This window comes from Varroa destructor, unplaced genomic scaffold (assembly GCF_002443255.2).
Source record: "Varroa destructor unplaced genomic scaffold, Vdes_3.0 BEIS01000001.1, whole genome shotgun sequence".
Taxonomy (NCBI): domain Eukaryota; kingdom Metazoa; phylum Arthropoda; class Arachnida; order Mesostigmata; family Varroidae; genus Varroa; species Varroa destructor.
The window spans coordinates 28158078-28173779 of record NW_019211454.1 but is presented as its reverse complement, the minus strand read 5'-3'; the positions used below and the strand labels follow the sequence as shown (position 1 = coordinate 28173779).

Below are 15702 nucleotides of genomic sequence, written 5' to 3'. Positions count from 1 at the left end.
ATCTCTGCTTACTCTAGACACTTGCGAGCGTTATTCAGTTGTGCTCAAGTAGAGTTTCAATATTTTTTTTTTACGTCTGTATTCTATTGCTTCATATCTCTGTGTCTTCACGTAATCACTAAACGGTTTTACCATTAGAAAATGCATTAAATTTTTTCTATTTGCTTAATAAATCTGACAAGCAAAGCACGCACTTGTGATAGCACCTGAATCTTTCTCGTCGTTTCCTGACCAAAGTAACTAAACGAAAATTGATGTTCAGTCCATTAGTTGCGATCATCGATGCCATCATCAGCTAGGGACTGAAATCACAGTAACAAATCTATTATCTCAAAATGAGACTCAGCTGTTTCGTTCCGTGCTTGTCCGAGATACAAGTGCGCCTTTGACGGACAATAAATCCGTCAAAGCCTTCGCTAGAGCTATGCCTCGATTGTCTATTGGGTGGCATCCCTGAAGCGAACTTTCGGAATTCCATCATTATCATATTGGGTCTCTCCTTTAACGTTACAGCAGGTTTCGGATCTATACTTTTTGGTGATTAGTACATTTAAACTAGCTAGAGGGTTTGCCTGTATACGTTTACTTTAATCCCCATCATAGACACGCCTTCATCCTTGGGAAAGTCAAAAATGTTTGGCATTGTTTTTTTACAACACATAGAATAATGCTTAACGGTAATAGTAAGCCATTGTCCGTATAGCATACGGGTACGTCTTTCTAAACCCCTGGAAAAGCAACTCCCCCGTTTTAGGCGTAATCTAGGAATATTAGCCTCATAGACTTTTTTTCTAAGTCGAAAGCTATTTTGATGCCTCCAGCCAGAATTTCAATGCGCCCTGAAGTTAGATATTTCACAATCTTACTATAGTCTAGCCCGTAATGTGCACTTCGAGCTCACTTGTGTCAGCGAATTTTAGCTTCTATTTGTGCTCTTTTCGATGTATTGATTCAGGCATTAGCGCCTATTCTACCAATTATGTGAAACCCTATGATTATTTGTTGCCGCTTTTACTAACTGTCATCATTTCAACACAAAGCTTGTCCAATCTTCAATAGAGGTTCTTTGATCTTCTTTTGTGCTTGCTGAACCTTCACATATTTCTGTTGGTACGGACGATACCACTTCGCATGATCACATCAAATCGTTCATCGTACTTGTCCCGTCTAGTATTTTTCTCTGGCGTTTGTTTCCCATCACGTGTAGATTGTCGATATCTATGACGTTTTCATTGTCTGTGTGAATGACATGATTGCTTGGGACAAACCGGCATCGTATGTTTTCATTCGCTGCATGTTCTACTATGAAGCGGAGGAGCCTGATGTCTTTCCATAGCGATCCAGTTTTGCCTCTGGCGGAGACTTTTCTTGTTTTTGGACAGTTTGTTGTCTAAGATGACACAAACGTCTCATATCCGTCAGTATTTCTCGATTCTGTTTACTAGTCTGGGCATCGTCAGTACCAGACTTCATCGTGCTTTATTTACTGAGCCATAATAGAGCTAGACGTTTGTCCAACAATGGGTAAATCTGAATATGACTATGCACTTGTCTGAATTTAAGACAGCTTTTTAGACTGTGAATGCCCGTGACATTGGCGCTGAACAAAAATAGAAAACTTGATTATGTAGTTACTTTAGACTACGTTATAAAACCTCAAGGAAGATTAATTTTAATATACATTTAGAACGAATGTGTACCACGTATTTTTATGTCATATGAGCTGAGGCATAGTGCATAACAAATTACAATTATCGCTGACACGATGCAGGTTTTAACGTATATTAAAAAAAAAACGCCGCATTACGTATGTTTAAAAAAAAAAAAGCCATATTACGATTTCTCACACGCGCTAGTGTATCGTTTATCACTAAGAACGCATTCTGGATTTAGCTTTAATTAAAACTTCGTTTACTCATCGTTGTTGACTGCTTATTCAAACTTTTTTCAGAGAGAAGAATCAAACGATTCTTAATTTCATGCGAGACATCTAACGACCTTAAGCAACTAAAATTGGCGCATGTAATCCACACAACTCTGTCATTTTAGCTAAAGATAGTATCTTTTTTTTTAATAAATGAAGGACGAGGTATTCAACCTAAAAGCCGTGTATGTACTATACGTAGACGATGTAAACATGAGGGGGGGGGACAGGGCAACTGTACATCCCCATGATGAGGCCACGCAAGAACGTGACCCCATTTGAAAGCATCATCAATACCAACCAAGTGATGACGATCAAAGTAGACCCATTGGAAAATTACCTCCACCTCTCTCTCTAGTGATAGGGTAGTCTCTGTCTGATGACATAAACATTGTGTTCTACACCTGTTGACAAACAAAACATGTTTGTTTATTCACATAAATTTCTGGCAATCTATATATATATATGTATATATATATATATATATATATATATATATATATATATATATATATATATATACATTACCGTCAATTTGGCCTCCCTTCACGATTTTTCGATTGGAATTCTACATAGACCAGCCGCAATATTTAGGAAGGAAATACATACGATCAGGCTCTAACTGTTGCAAAACCTAAAAGGTGCAATAACCAGTAAGGTTTATCTGCATTCACTATATTAGTGTGAACTCTACCTATGGCCCTTGAAGCCGCCCTTCACGCTTCTAGGCTCTACACAAGATAAGCTATCAGTTTTCGGACGAAGATGCATCATTACAAATAAAAATTTCGGAGGATTTGAAGATGAAGCTCGCAAATATAAATCTTTCAAATATGAATAGATCTTCACTGCGGTAATTTTGTTTGTCATAAGATTCTAGCGATGCATACGTAGACTTATGAAATTTATCCGATCCTATAATAGTTTGAAGAAACTATAAACAAATGATGGTAGTAGCTAGTCAATAAGTATGCTTAAGGTGGAAATGGAATAGCAACTCATCTGGCCAACAATCGAAATAAATAACGGGCAAAGTTTCGCAGAGCATATTTTGGAACGAGATTTCCAACTTCAGATTGCACTTTAGTTTTACTACTAAATTAAGTTGAAAAACTTCTCGTATAACACGGCATAGGTGTAATTATTCAAAAATTGAAAAGGACAATCTTACTTGCGAGCATTTGCCCCCTGCTGTAATGCAGAATAATTAATTCTAGATTCGATTTACTTGCAAGATACGCGGGCAGTTCATGCGCGTAAACTTTAGTCTACGTTGACAATGGTGAACTACTGTATAGGGGTTAAATGGGATACATTTTGTCGGATTGTTTGTGAGCCATCGAATTTAGTCACACACATAGGTTTATCGGATCATATCGATAGTTAGAAAAACCCCGCTCAAAATGGATGCTTCGCATTACTAGCACCACAGGTGCGGCTTGTGACAACTCTGAGAAAGTTTCCAGAAGGCAAAATGGAATATCTATAATAGCGATTAGATCTGGAATATGAGAGTTTCATCAAAATTAGCTGCAGCTTTTAAAAGGGAAGGACTCCCTAAAAAATTCATACAAAAAGATCGTTTTAATCATGATTGCTATTCCCCGCAAATCTAAAAAGGGCATTTTTCAAGAGTGCCTAGTGAGCCTAGAATCAAAGTGTATTTGAATAGGTGTCTTTATTTAAGTGCAGCTTATAAACAAGCAACATCAGTTGTGTCGCAATTAACCTCAACCAATATTTCATCACTTAAGTCATGCTATATTTTTTATATTTTTTGAATAATAAACTGTAGTTTACAAAATAGCTTTTATTTTAAGATCAAAATTTGTCTAGAAATATTTGATGTTGTGTCCCCAGGCGTTCAAATAGTGTTTTTTCTGTGGCTGTACAGGAAGTCGTCCTGGCCTCTGCCCTCACGTAGGTAAAATTACCTATCTGCGGGACAAAATCACTACTTGACTTTACGAGGGCTTGGTAATCTTCGACTGCATCGTATATATAACTACTTACTAAATTCATTCAAGCATATAATTGGGGATGCTTCCCGCGAGAAAAATAGATCCCCCCAATACTAATCAGGTTTGTCGCAAAAACAACTGTTAGGGAATATAAACGGGGAAAATTGCTAAAACTTGAGAAAATTAACTTTGAAAATAGCAGCGGACTCGAATGAGAAGGGCACAAAAGCAGAAGGACGAATCAAGTTTACAGTCTTAAGTAAATGCTAAAAGCTATTAATCAGAAACTATTAACCCAAAGTGGGGGCAGCCTCATGTCAGGTATCATCACTCGTCACGTAGAGGTGCATCACTGACACGCATAGAATAATTCTGTACCTGAAAAACTTCAGGATAGCTTCTACAGCTGGCCCGTATCCTTTCACTAACCATAGCGTAGGACTCAATTGATACAAGTACTCTAGAAAATTTCTAGTACATGTACTGTTGCGTGTGATTTTGCGCGTACGTTAGGATAGCTCTATCGGATATCTATAGGACAACTCTATCTCTCAACGCGTCAAAATACTAAACTAAAAATCGCCCGCTCGACGATCTGCGGTAAGTTTATTGGTACCATGTCACATTTCCGACATTAAACGGATCATCATTGCTACTAATACACTTTGTCCGTATAGACTAAAATGAAAACGAAGCTGATGACATCGCCCGCGCTGTCATTCAGGCAAGCCTATATATAGGCATTTCGAAAATAGGAGACCTAAAGTCAATTTAATAACATTTCGCTTGAGCATCCGCTAGCCGCTTTAACTTTGACTGTTTTTTTGCCTAGTGAATACTTACACAGAGGTATTACGCTAGAAAGAGTAAACTTCGCACGCTGTCTTGGTTGAGCACCCCGTCGTTGACATCTATACACATAATAGCATTATTATATGTTTAGCTTTTCGCAAATTTTGCGTATCTCATTAGTAATGTCATAACAATTTTTTCAGACAACAGCATCAGACACTACGTTGCATGTACAAGCTTACAAGATCCGTGATGGTGATACCTGGATTAACGGCAAAAGTAAGCAGATTAGAACGACAGGCGTCTTACAAAAACACGTTTGACGTCTTCGAGCTAGGCAAGATAAAAACAAGCACCATTGATAAAAACTGAACAAACAAAGCTTTTCATTTTTTACTCTTATAATCTTTTTCTTACTGTTTGCTACTGATGTCACTTTCCAAACCTCATAGGAGATAGATGAAAAAGGAATACCCCCTTGCCCTCTGTCAATACATGGAAAACGAGAAAATTGATGACGATCCTCGTTGGTCTATGGAAATAGAGGAAGTTAATTAAACTTAAGTGTCTACGTATCTTTTCCAGATCATTACCTATTAGCAGGCCTGTAAGTGTCAAATATATATGGTAAATTAAAATCTTTTTAAGCTACCGTCAAGGCAATTCGAGCTGGAACCAATCGTAAATCATTTATAAATAACAATAATAATGCAAACGAATACTAGATCAGAGAATATTTTGGTAATTAGTACTGACCGTTTTTGTTTTGCATGCATCTGACTTCCTTCATAAGAAACGTCTTTCCCTATAGCCTTATCAGGTTGAGTGTAAGGCCCAGATTTATCTCTATCATGTTTAAAAAACAAAGCTAAACTTCGGCTGCCTGTTTCCAGATGGAGACCCATTGAAGCCGGGTACATCAGGAACACGTCAGAGGTCAACAGGCTAGTGCCGAGCGTTAACAGATTTGGCCAACAACAACAACAACAATTCGCGTATTGTTATAGGAGATAAGCCTTGCAAGACCTATGCCATATAATCCCATAGCAAATTGAATTACAGCTCAGGCAATTGTGAGAACAAGAGCTTTCACAGGAAATAAACCAAATACCAGTTGAAAAATCTGCAAGTCAAGCCTCTAGATCAAAGTCAAGGTGTCTTTTGGTGTATCTTTTGAGTCTTGGGATTTGCAGTGCTTCTGAAGAATATTCTTCCTACAAAAAATGCTGACCAAAGCAAGTCAAATGAGTTATTCTGAGAAATTGTTTGTTATGTAAATAATTATAGGCATGCTTACCTTTTACACTTATCGGCGCATGAACTAGTTAAGGTTCCGAATCGCATGTGGATATATTTTGTTTCGTAGTGGGAGCCAGCTGTCTGGAAAACGCTTAAAATTTACATCCCCATAAATGCACGATAACGTGAGAGAATACGTATGAGTCAAGCCAGAATCTTTTGGTTTAGACAAGCAATATAATAGTCATCATCCTAACGTCAATATGAAGAGATCGCTGTGGGGATGTTTTCGAACGCTTCAATGAAAATAACGAAGCTTCATAAGCTGTCTTTGACTGACTGCTACATAAAGGATCGACGCTCATCCAAAGGTGATTTATGCGTGGGGTTAGCTTACCTTATCGACCGTGCTCCAATATTACAGACGTACTTAAACTAACCAGCTTTAGTTACAACGGAAGATGCGAAACGAAGGGCTATTTGCTAGGAATTGCAACTCCGGGTACTCCGGCGTGTGATGTATACGTGAATATGTATAGAGAAAGGGGATATGAAAAATTAATGTTTCCCTACTCGTAGACAGGTTGTATTAGAAATAACAAAAATCTCAATTTGAATTAGATTTTCAATTAACTACCCATGCAATTTTTAAATGTGTCATTTTTAAGAGCTGGTGCTATTATTTACAGATTTAATAATCGGTAAGATATTCGTAATGTTATTTCAGTAAAATTTCCTTCTAGTGTATAGTGAGAGATATTGCTGCTGATTAGCTACGACCTTTTTCCAAAACCCTGTATAAAAAACTTGTAGAAAAAAATACACCCGCAAAAATTTGCTTTACTCTTAAGACTACAACAAAGCAAATAAAGCATTTTGCATTTCTGTGTGCCCTTATCACTCCCACGTTGTAGGGGCAATCATATTCACGCGTGTTTAGCATGATTTAGCCTATCGGACCTTGGCACTTGGCATTTGCATCGTAATTGTCTGGATGACGGAGTTAAGTTGAAAATATAACCATGTTACCGTTACTAGGTATAGCGGGTTTTTACCAAATTTACGGCATATTGATATATATAATTGACAATCCATTTATCAAGTCCAATAAAATCTACACGTGCAAACCTCGTCTGGTTCGTTATGTTATTTTGACCTGCACGGGTCAGATGGTAGGGTCCGACAAGTACTACTCGCGGGAGGTAGGTTACGCCCTAGAAAGCCCACCTCCTACAGAACATACGTTACACCAATAGTACGTATTGATGTTTTATAAAACGCCCTCTTGCATATCATTTTACATCATTGACATTTACACAGTGACTTTTTTAGAGATACAGGAGAAGCAGTAGCGAGCCTGATTGGGCAATAGGATAAATCGTACTTTTCGGGCCATGAGTTGATCTGTAATAGTTCTGAACCGAAAAAAATGTACTCAGAAATATCGATTAATAAGTACTTAAGAGATCTCGGGGGTCCCTAGCTATATCCAAGAGGAGGAAGCGGGTAAACATAAGTTTACCTTCGGCGTCTCAGAATATATGTTTCTCGTTGACAAAAATGAGCTTATAGTTGAAGCAGATGTTTGTGAACTTTCTGCCTAAATGTAAATCTATCTCTAAGATCTAGTCAAAAATGTATTGTAGTCTTACGTTTTAATAAACTGGGTTTCGTCCCATTCCAGCATAGGTTCACCTGTATGTACGCGTACTTATCGTTTAATACCTAATGACGGGTGATTTGTCTTTAGTTCTTGAAACATCTACGATCGCATTTAGGGGGTCGTTATCTAGCCGTTTTGGTGACAGCAGTGACGAGTGTGAGTTCGCAGTGCAAACAGTAGTACAATACTTAGAAGTATGCTGACTGCTGAAGAAGTCTCAACTGGTTCGGAGGTCTTCGAACCGCGGACCGTGAACAGCACATCCATGAACGGCATTGTAGTAGTACAGGTCGACGAGCATCTACGCTGGGAGGGCATGTTATACACACTCTGTACAACACTATCATTCATCATGTTTATTTTGATAACCAGTTTTGCATTCCTCGAGGCTAACCGATCGCTGCTTGATTCGTCGGAATGTATTCGAGTTGTCAACGTTCAACCATCTCTCAAAAACGCTGGCACGATGGAAAAGATCACTACCGCCTCAGTATCTGCCGCAAAAGTTGGAGATGTTCCTTCATTTGCTGGAAGGCGACGCAATTGCGGAAAAGGGTATTCTATTCATTTTTTTCGAAACACTCCCTATGAAGTTGTCTCCCACTATTTAACACATCTCAAATTTTTCGACCACGCTTATCGAGTCAGTCTTTTTTTTCTTTTTTTTTTTTTTTTTTCATAACTAAGTTAGTGACATTTTGATTTCAGTTTAGAGGTTTCAAGAATAATATTATCAATGATAAGCTTCATGCATTGGATAAATCGTCAGTCATTATTGCATTCAGTACGTCTGCTAGAAACTATACGTGTTACGCCATACCTGCGTAGTTTTCACAGTACGAAAGTGACTCAGCCCAAATTAAATCCGGAATTATCGCAAAGTAGAAAGCCGTGCCAAAATCTAGAAGTCACACCAGTAAGGAAAAAGCCATTGGGTAAGGTAGGTGAGACAACAATAAAGGATAAGCAACAAATTCCAAGACGTTTTCCTTCACCAACTAAAGGCTTGCGTATCTCAATATTATTGTTGAAAACAAATGTTTCCCTTAAAGACGCTCGAAACCTATTCCTTTGATCTCCCGTGTAGTACTTTAGCAGTTGCGTAAAATTTTTCTTTAAAGTACTACAGGAAGGCAACCTGCGCTTGTAAAAAAAACAGTACTAAATTCTCGAGCTTGTGTTAAATTTTTTTTAACCAAAGATTTCCAGATTCACTAGGCTTTGTCATATGGGAATAGCCTTTTCTGGCACTGAATGGGGTCGACCCAAGAGGTAATTACTTTCACCTATGACTAGTTAGTGCGACCTGTGTTAGCAATGTACGTGCTTATTGCGATGTTAGCACTCGATAAACTACAATCTGTATTGTTGTAATAGGTCGTTTTTCTAATTGACTATCAGGCCACTGTCAGGCAGCACTTATTGCATGACTACACAGGGATGCTTAAGCCTCTAATATTAGTTTTCTTCAATGCGAAAAACAAGTTAGATCAGCTCATACAGAAGGTCCCGAAAAAATAAAAAGGCAAGGAGTTCATTATTCTTATGGGTGCTTTGTCCAAAACAGAAGTAGAACTACTACCAGACGATGAAGTTATTGTGGATAAGAAGTTGTGGGTTTGGTTAGTGTAAATGGATTAGCACGTTGGATCCACACGTGCCATAATTACAGACTTGATATGATATTCTACTGCTCACGAAATTAATTACTGCAACAGAAAGATCTGCTAAATAGGGGTATATATATATATATATAGGGTAAATATGTGTCATAGGGGTCCAGATGCCCTAGGTTGTGCTGCTCCAGTTAGCTGTCTATATTAGGGCGAGAAATTATTTAGCCCTCAAGCGAGCTCGGCAGATGCATCCTCAAATTGCCCATGTAAGCACGAACAATGTGATTTTGATAAGTTGATTGTTCGATCAAACTTTTCAGTGTATAAACTTCAGGAACATCGCTACGCTCTTTGTCTAGTTCAAGATTCAGTGTTAAATATCTAATAAAAAGGAAAATAAGTATTATAATGCATTTTTTCCTCAGAGGAAGCAAGGCGCCGCTGGTAACAGTAAAACCTCATACCCCTTTAGGCGCCATCGTGATGACCGAGAGTCCGCCGTAAGAGTCATGGAGTCCAGTACGCAGCCCACAGACACTATACGACTGCGCGCGCGTTGTTACAATGAGAGATTATGTAGCCTATCGAGTTGGCGAACGACTCTGACCGAGTACAAACGAAAAAGTTTATCGCTTCAATCGAAATTCTGTAAGCATTCAACTTCGTTAAGTAACGATCTCGAAAATTCGCGTCTCAGTGAAAGCTGTGTTTATTTCGAAACGCAAAATATTGTTTGTGGCACACCCACCATAGAAAGCACCTGTTCAAGCCACTCGGACGATTCTTGGAGAGAGTTAGGTGAACTTATTGATCAGGCAGTCAATAGGAGACAGTGGTCTTCAGCACTGTGTGCCTGCTGTGCTAGTCATCACACGGAGTCGTCCCGATCTTTTGCATCGTTCCAGTCACAAACGGACGATACTAGATTTACAAGCTCGACACAAGCAGGATTTCGACAGATAGAAATGCCCCCGCCATCGAACGTCCTTGGCACTTTGCTGAGCTGGAACGACATCTGGTCCGAGGCCCAGAATGACGCTTTACCCAACTCGGTCTCCAGCGCTAAAACTGGCACGTTTTTTTCTAGTGCAAAAACGAGTACTGCGTTTACACCAGCGGACAATGCATCATCGCAGCTTTATATTAATGACTGCTCGACAACAGCGACTAGCCGCATCATATGGCCACTTCATAAAGCGGGAAAAAATCATGAAATTACATCGAGCCGCAATTTATCCCAAACAAACGTTCCTTTGAGAATATCCTCAACACAAACGCCGATTGGAAATCTGAGGAACAGACGAATTTTTGATGGTGTCGTCCCATCCGTAAGTAATTCTTTGACCAGCGAAGCAGCCGGTCGATGATGATCAAATGAATACCAATGCTATCACCTGTTAGATTCAATCGGTTCTTTCCTTTTATCACAGTTATTATATTTCTAATTTGAAGTAACTCAACGAAATCTTGGGCGTCATCTCTTCAACAGTTTAAGCCATGCTCATGTATTAGTATGTAAATATCGAAAAATTAAAACGAAAATGTTATCAGTTGTTTAACGAGGTAGCCCTGAGACGCTTAGTAGATTTATGTATAGTTTATCGTGTGAGTGACATGTTTAATGTACCAAACCGCTGTCACGTTTTGTAGAAAAAAAAAAAGCTTGACTTTTCATGTAAACTCTCGTGTTGTACAACTGGAATCCGTATTTTGTGTGTTTTACACAAGTTTTAGTAAAGAGGTAACCTGCTAAAATTTGTTTTGTTTTAAAGGATTTTGCACACATTTTCAGCAATCAAAGGCTATTATACTGGACGTAAATTTATATAAAAAAGAAAAAATGGCAAATCTCTTTTTTCGCTATAACTATTATAACTAACCAATATGTACCCGAAACATTTTCACAGCGGCCACTCTTCTCTCTATTTTTATGGTCTAGATTTGGAGCCCGACATGGCAACCTTCTTCTGGTGACCCCGAATTTACTATGACTTCTCCACTAATGTTACACTCCAATACGGAATATCAAAGCAATGAAAGACCTTTTTCAACATTTTTAGGGCTTTTCAAGAGAAGATGATGGCGCCTGAATGAATTTACCCTTTCGTCAAAATCGAGGTATGGTTCGTATATTGGCTAAAATAACGGCATAACTCTAAAGTAAATGCCAACAACTGAATTTGATCTCTACTCATTTGACAACACCAACAGTAATGTAACACGCTGTTTTTATCTATTCGTTTGTTACAGAGCGAAGTTATGTTTGGCCACCAGACGGATGCGCTCCCATATCACCCGTGCCGGAGAGCCCTGATCCCACACTAGAGCAATCAGTACAGATCGAAACGCAGTTGACAAAGATAACTGTTTTTGTTCGATAAAGTTATCGTATAAAATGCTCATAGTTTACTGCTTATGCACCTAAAGTTGGTTTTATACTACGGCTTATAGTTGTGATCTCTGTGTCCACGATAGATTTACTATCTCTGGTCAAAGCAATACTTGGTAGACTTGAGGTAAACATTTTATGTGCAAGAATCGCAGTAACAAATTAACAAAACACAGCAAATTGAATGCGAACCAATCTAGCTACATGAAATTTCAGTCGAACGATTGAACTCAATTACGAAACCCTTTTGCTTCTAAAAGGACAAAAATCCTTTTTCATTTCTAAGCAATTTGATCAAGAAGACGCCCTTTAGCGGAGCAAGTAAATGCCTTTTGACACAGCTACTACTACACATCTAAGGCTAATAGGAGGATCGTCTCGTAAACATTCAAGCTGATTTTTCATGATCGGTTAACATGAGCAGCACTTTCTCTAGAGGATATAGACCGATATATTTTAACGCTGTTAGATCAACCAGTAGAATGCAAGGAGTCAGATCCACCTATCCGTCTCTGCGATGGTGCAGTAGTAACGTTTTTACGTACTGAATTTAAAGATGTGTTAATCTGAATTCGAAGTTAAACGGTTTTCGGCCTTGGAACAGGAACACATTCGTTTCCTATTGAAAGCCAGGCTTTTAAAGCTTAGCAGCAGTAGCGGACGGAAAACTCAAAACATTTAGTATCTGTCCAGGTTACGTGATAATCCCCTCTCCTTAAAAACAAGCCAATCTGGTTAAATTGTATATCGTAGAAATTATATTTGTCCATTAACCGGCCACTACCCGCAGCTACGGACGAGCTCCTTGTCGGGTTTTTATATATCTACAGATGTGCGGGCCACCCGCATTGCAGCATTAGACGGCAGAGGGTCAAACTTTGGACTTTTAGCATCTGCACGTAATGGCTACGGTAGCGGCCAGAAGAAAACAGTACCTTTTGAGAGTCGAGCGCTCCAGAGAAATGGTCAGAAAGGAAGGCTATTCGTTTTACTTCCATCGGGTCCTTAGTTTGGTGCTCTACCTCAAATTTTGCGTCTCGACAAAGGTGCAAAAAAACTCAACGCTCGTTTAACCTTTTTAGGCGCTTGGAGGGCTAGTGGCATTTTAGCCACCTCCTGAATTTTTGCGTTACCTAAGCTCGGCCTTCATTTTGCCTTGCGCAAGCACATGTCTTCGCTCTCCTCCGGTGTCTGCATATTCAGTTGGTACGGTATTATGCGTCTGTTGTAGCTTGCTCGACGCCTCAGATCATTTGCCGCCTTAACCCTGTCTACTAAGTTGTGAAGATGGCAAGGAAACAAGGAGCTTCGGAGCAAGTTGTGAGGGTAGTGAGGGAATAGGGGGCTTCAGAGCAGGTTGTGAGGATGGTGAGGGAGCAAGGGGCTTCGGGGCAAGCTGTAATGATCGTTTGCATATTTCGTGTGTTTTTGCCATTGTGCTAGATAGTAGATAAGGCTTTTAAGGGTACCATCTATTGTAGCTACTTCTGTCAAGATTTGTATAGATGTTTGCTGCACAGTAAGCCCTAGCTGAAAATGTCGCACATGCAAAAGAGTCATTCTTTTAGGGGCAGTGACAGTTCTAGCTATTATAGTGACAGACGCAGGTAACTTCGTTTTGCTCAGACTCAATCTTTTTTCTAAGGAATATGCGAAAAAGGCTTTTTCCATAGCTGAATAATATATACGTATATTCATCATTCCATATCAAATTAGAATGTCATTGCCTTGATGCTGCCCGCTAAACTATTTCAATCGGAAGTTGGGTGACGAATAGGCAAGGTGGGTTCGTGCCCGTGATAGGTTAGTGGGCGACATATCTGCCTGCCAGCCTTACGGGCACGTTGTTATGTAAGTTCGAATTCGGGCATAGACAGAATTCCTTTCGTGATGGGAGACAGCCAGCCATGTGGATGATGGAATGCCGGACGGCGATAAGTCGAAACGTAGAGGAAGCTTGGGTGAAATCATGGGTGTTTTAAAAGAGGTGTTTTAAATGGCTAGTTTATGTAGTATTATTATTGTTTGTTGCTTGACACGACATAAAACTGAAAAGTGACTCAGTTTATTGAAGTATTAAGTAGCCTAAGTAGTAGAAAAACAAGTACTAACGTAGTAATAAGGATAAAAATGGTATAAATCTATGGGATTGGAGAAACACTAGCTAAAATTCGACATTAATTACCGTGATAACCTACCGTGATTACATACCTGAAACCTGGAACTTTAAACTGACAAAGAACCTTTATAGAAGATCAGTTTGAAAGTTTTATTTGGCCTAGTTTTAAGTCCATTTTAGTGTTCACACAGTGCTTCTAAGGCTAGATCTCTGCTGATAATCTAAAATCTAGATACGCGTCGTTATTGGAGATAGATCTGCACGATGGATGTGGTACACGTCATGTCTCATAATCGCAGGCATTACATGCTTACCACATGGCCTGTATTACGTTTTTACATCACCGGTTCCTTGCTTTCTAGGTCCGTCTCACACTTGACACAGAGCTAATGGAAATGTGAATTCTACAGTTTGTTATAAACTGTAGAATTAATACATAGAATAAATACATGCAGTAGCTCAAAGTAACATTGTGATACCTTGCAAGCTTCACTTTTTATTTAGTCTACTCTGATTATTTTTTGGTTTTAGCGTTATTTAAAAGTGCTTCTTGCATTGTAATTCGTTGTTTTGAAAGTCGGGTGCGACAGGATATCGTAATATTATCGGAACCTGCGTCATCGTGTTTCTTTGAACTTTTTCTATAGTTCTTCAGGTTTGTTACAGTGTTTCCGTATGCTAAATCGAGTATCGCTGTCTGGAGTAATACGCTATCGCCTTCCAATAGATTTCAGATATATCAAACCTATTATACGTCCGCAAGGCCTGGGCATATGAAAGCCATGGCCAACTTTTGGACTTAGAGTTCCTGTTCTTCGAATGGGTACTTGTAGTTTTGACCCATCTATATACTTAAAATGAGCTATGTTAAACATAGATACCAGATAGTGATTTTATACTGACTTATGTACATTTTATGTAGAAAAAGATAACGACAATGCGTCTGTGTTCTGTGGCTTTCAAATATCTACTAGCAAAAAAATGCCCCTAGACAGTTTGACGGATTAGCAGTAGATAATACCAGACGTGTTGTGCTTGCCAATCGTGACGAACGTCACAAAAATTTAAACGGCATTTTTTCAAGTTTTTCAGCTATGGCAGCTCATTTCGTATTGGCCATAAGTAACGTAATGTGTCAGTTAGATGTTGTTGATGTTTTCTCTGTTAAAAATTTCTTTTAATATAATTAACTTCCACAACTCACGAGGACTAACTTCAGCACTTTCGTGCTTCGAAACTGTTTCATGCCGAAATTATATTGACAGCATATTTCGTACAAACACGGCCACTCGGTTGTTTCTGAAGAGCAGCTATCGTCAGTTGATTCAGTTGTCCTTAAAGAAAAAGTACTAGGTCTTATTTTTTGACAGTGTTGGGTTCGTATCTCCTTCCAAACGAGTTAGCACCAAACGTGGACATATTATTTTGCCACCGCCCTCTTAGCTAGTCGTGTTTTTTGGAACAACTTGATATTCCTTGCACGAGCTTACATTTTGAAAATAGCCAATTTTACTAATCAATAAACAATTCCCATCTTCGATTTACTTCGAAGTACTCTAGTTCTCAATACCAACAGGCCGGGGGGCTGCAGGATGTCGTCACGTACCGCAAAAAAACATCAGAGCAATAGAATAAAGACAAGTAAAACCGAGTGCACAGTAGCCATTGTATCGCTGGGAGGAAATGTTGGCCTTCAAGGGCGAAGGGAGTTTCGATGCGTTAGCTAGCTTGCTAGCTACTGCAAGAAGAAGCACTGAAAAACTTCAGAAAGGCCAACGCTACCCCATCGGGTGCAATCTCTTACCCTTCATACTCACTTTCCTGTAAGTGCTCCTTCTCAGCGTCATTCACGTTCAAAGGGGCATCGTAATGGCTACACTTTGTGGTCCATAGGCGTCAAATCGGTTGTGCCAACCACCTACTGCGATTACTACTACTACGTCACAGATACGGACTACCAATTCCACAAGTGCATCAAATGAACCGTTCTTCTCACAGA

The 15702-nt window shown here is 39.2% G+C and overlaps 1 protein-coding gene across 2 annotated transcripts in view; it reads left to right on the top strand.

Moving 5' to 3' along the window:
• LOC111251033 (uncharacterized) overlaps window positions 1–11581 on the top strand; it is a 28268-nt gene extending 16687 nt beyond the window's left edge. Inside the window, exons 2-8 of one of the 2 annotated variants that reach the window (XM_022807203.2) lie at window positions 4881–4956; window positions 5571–6287; window positions 7667–8134; window positions 8288–8519; window positions 9621–10523; window positions 11135–11313; window positions 11446–11581. In XM_022807203.2, coding sequence (XP_022662938.1) covers window positions 7776–8134; window positions 8288–8519; window positions 9621–10523; window positions 11135–11275 — 1635 coding nt within the window. In that variant the 5' untranslated portion in view covers window positions 4881–4956; window positions 5571–6287; window positions 7667–7775 and the 3' untranslated portion in view covers window positions 11276–11313; window positions 11446–11581. The remainder of the gene's footprint in view (window positions 1–4880; window positions 4957–5570; window positions 6288–7666; window positions 8135–8287; window positions 8520–9620; window positions 10524–11134; window positions 11314–11445) is intronic. The other variant, XM_086990108.1, reaches the window with a different exon arrangement.
• Window positions 11582–15702: the final 4121 nt, after the last annotated feature.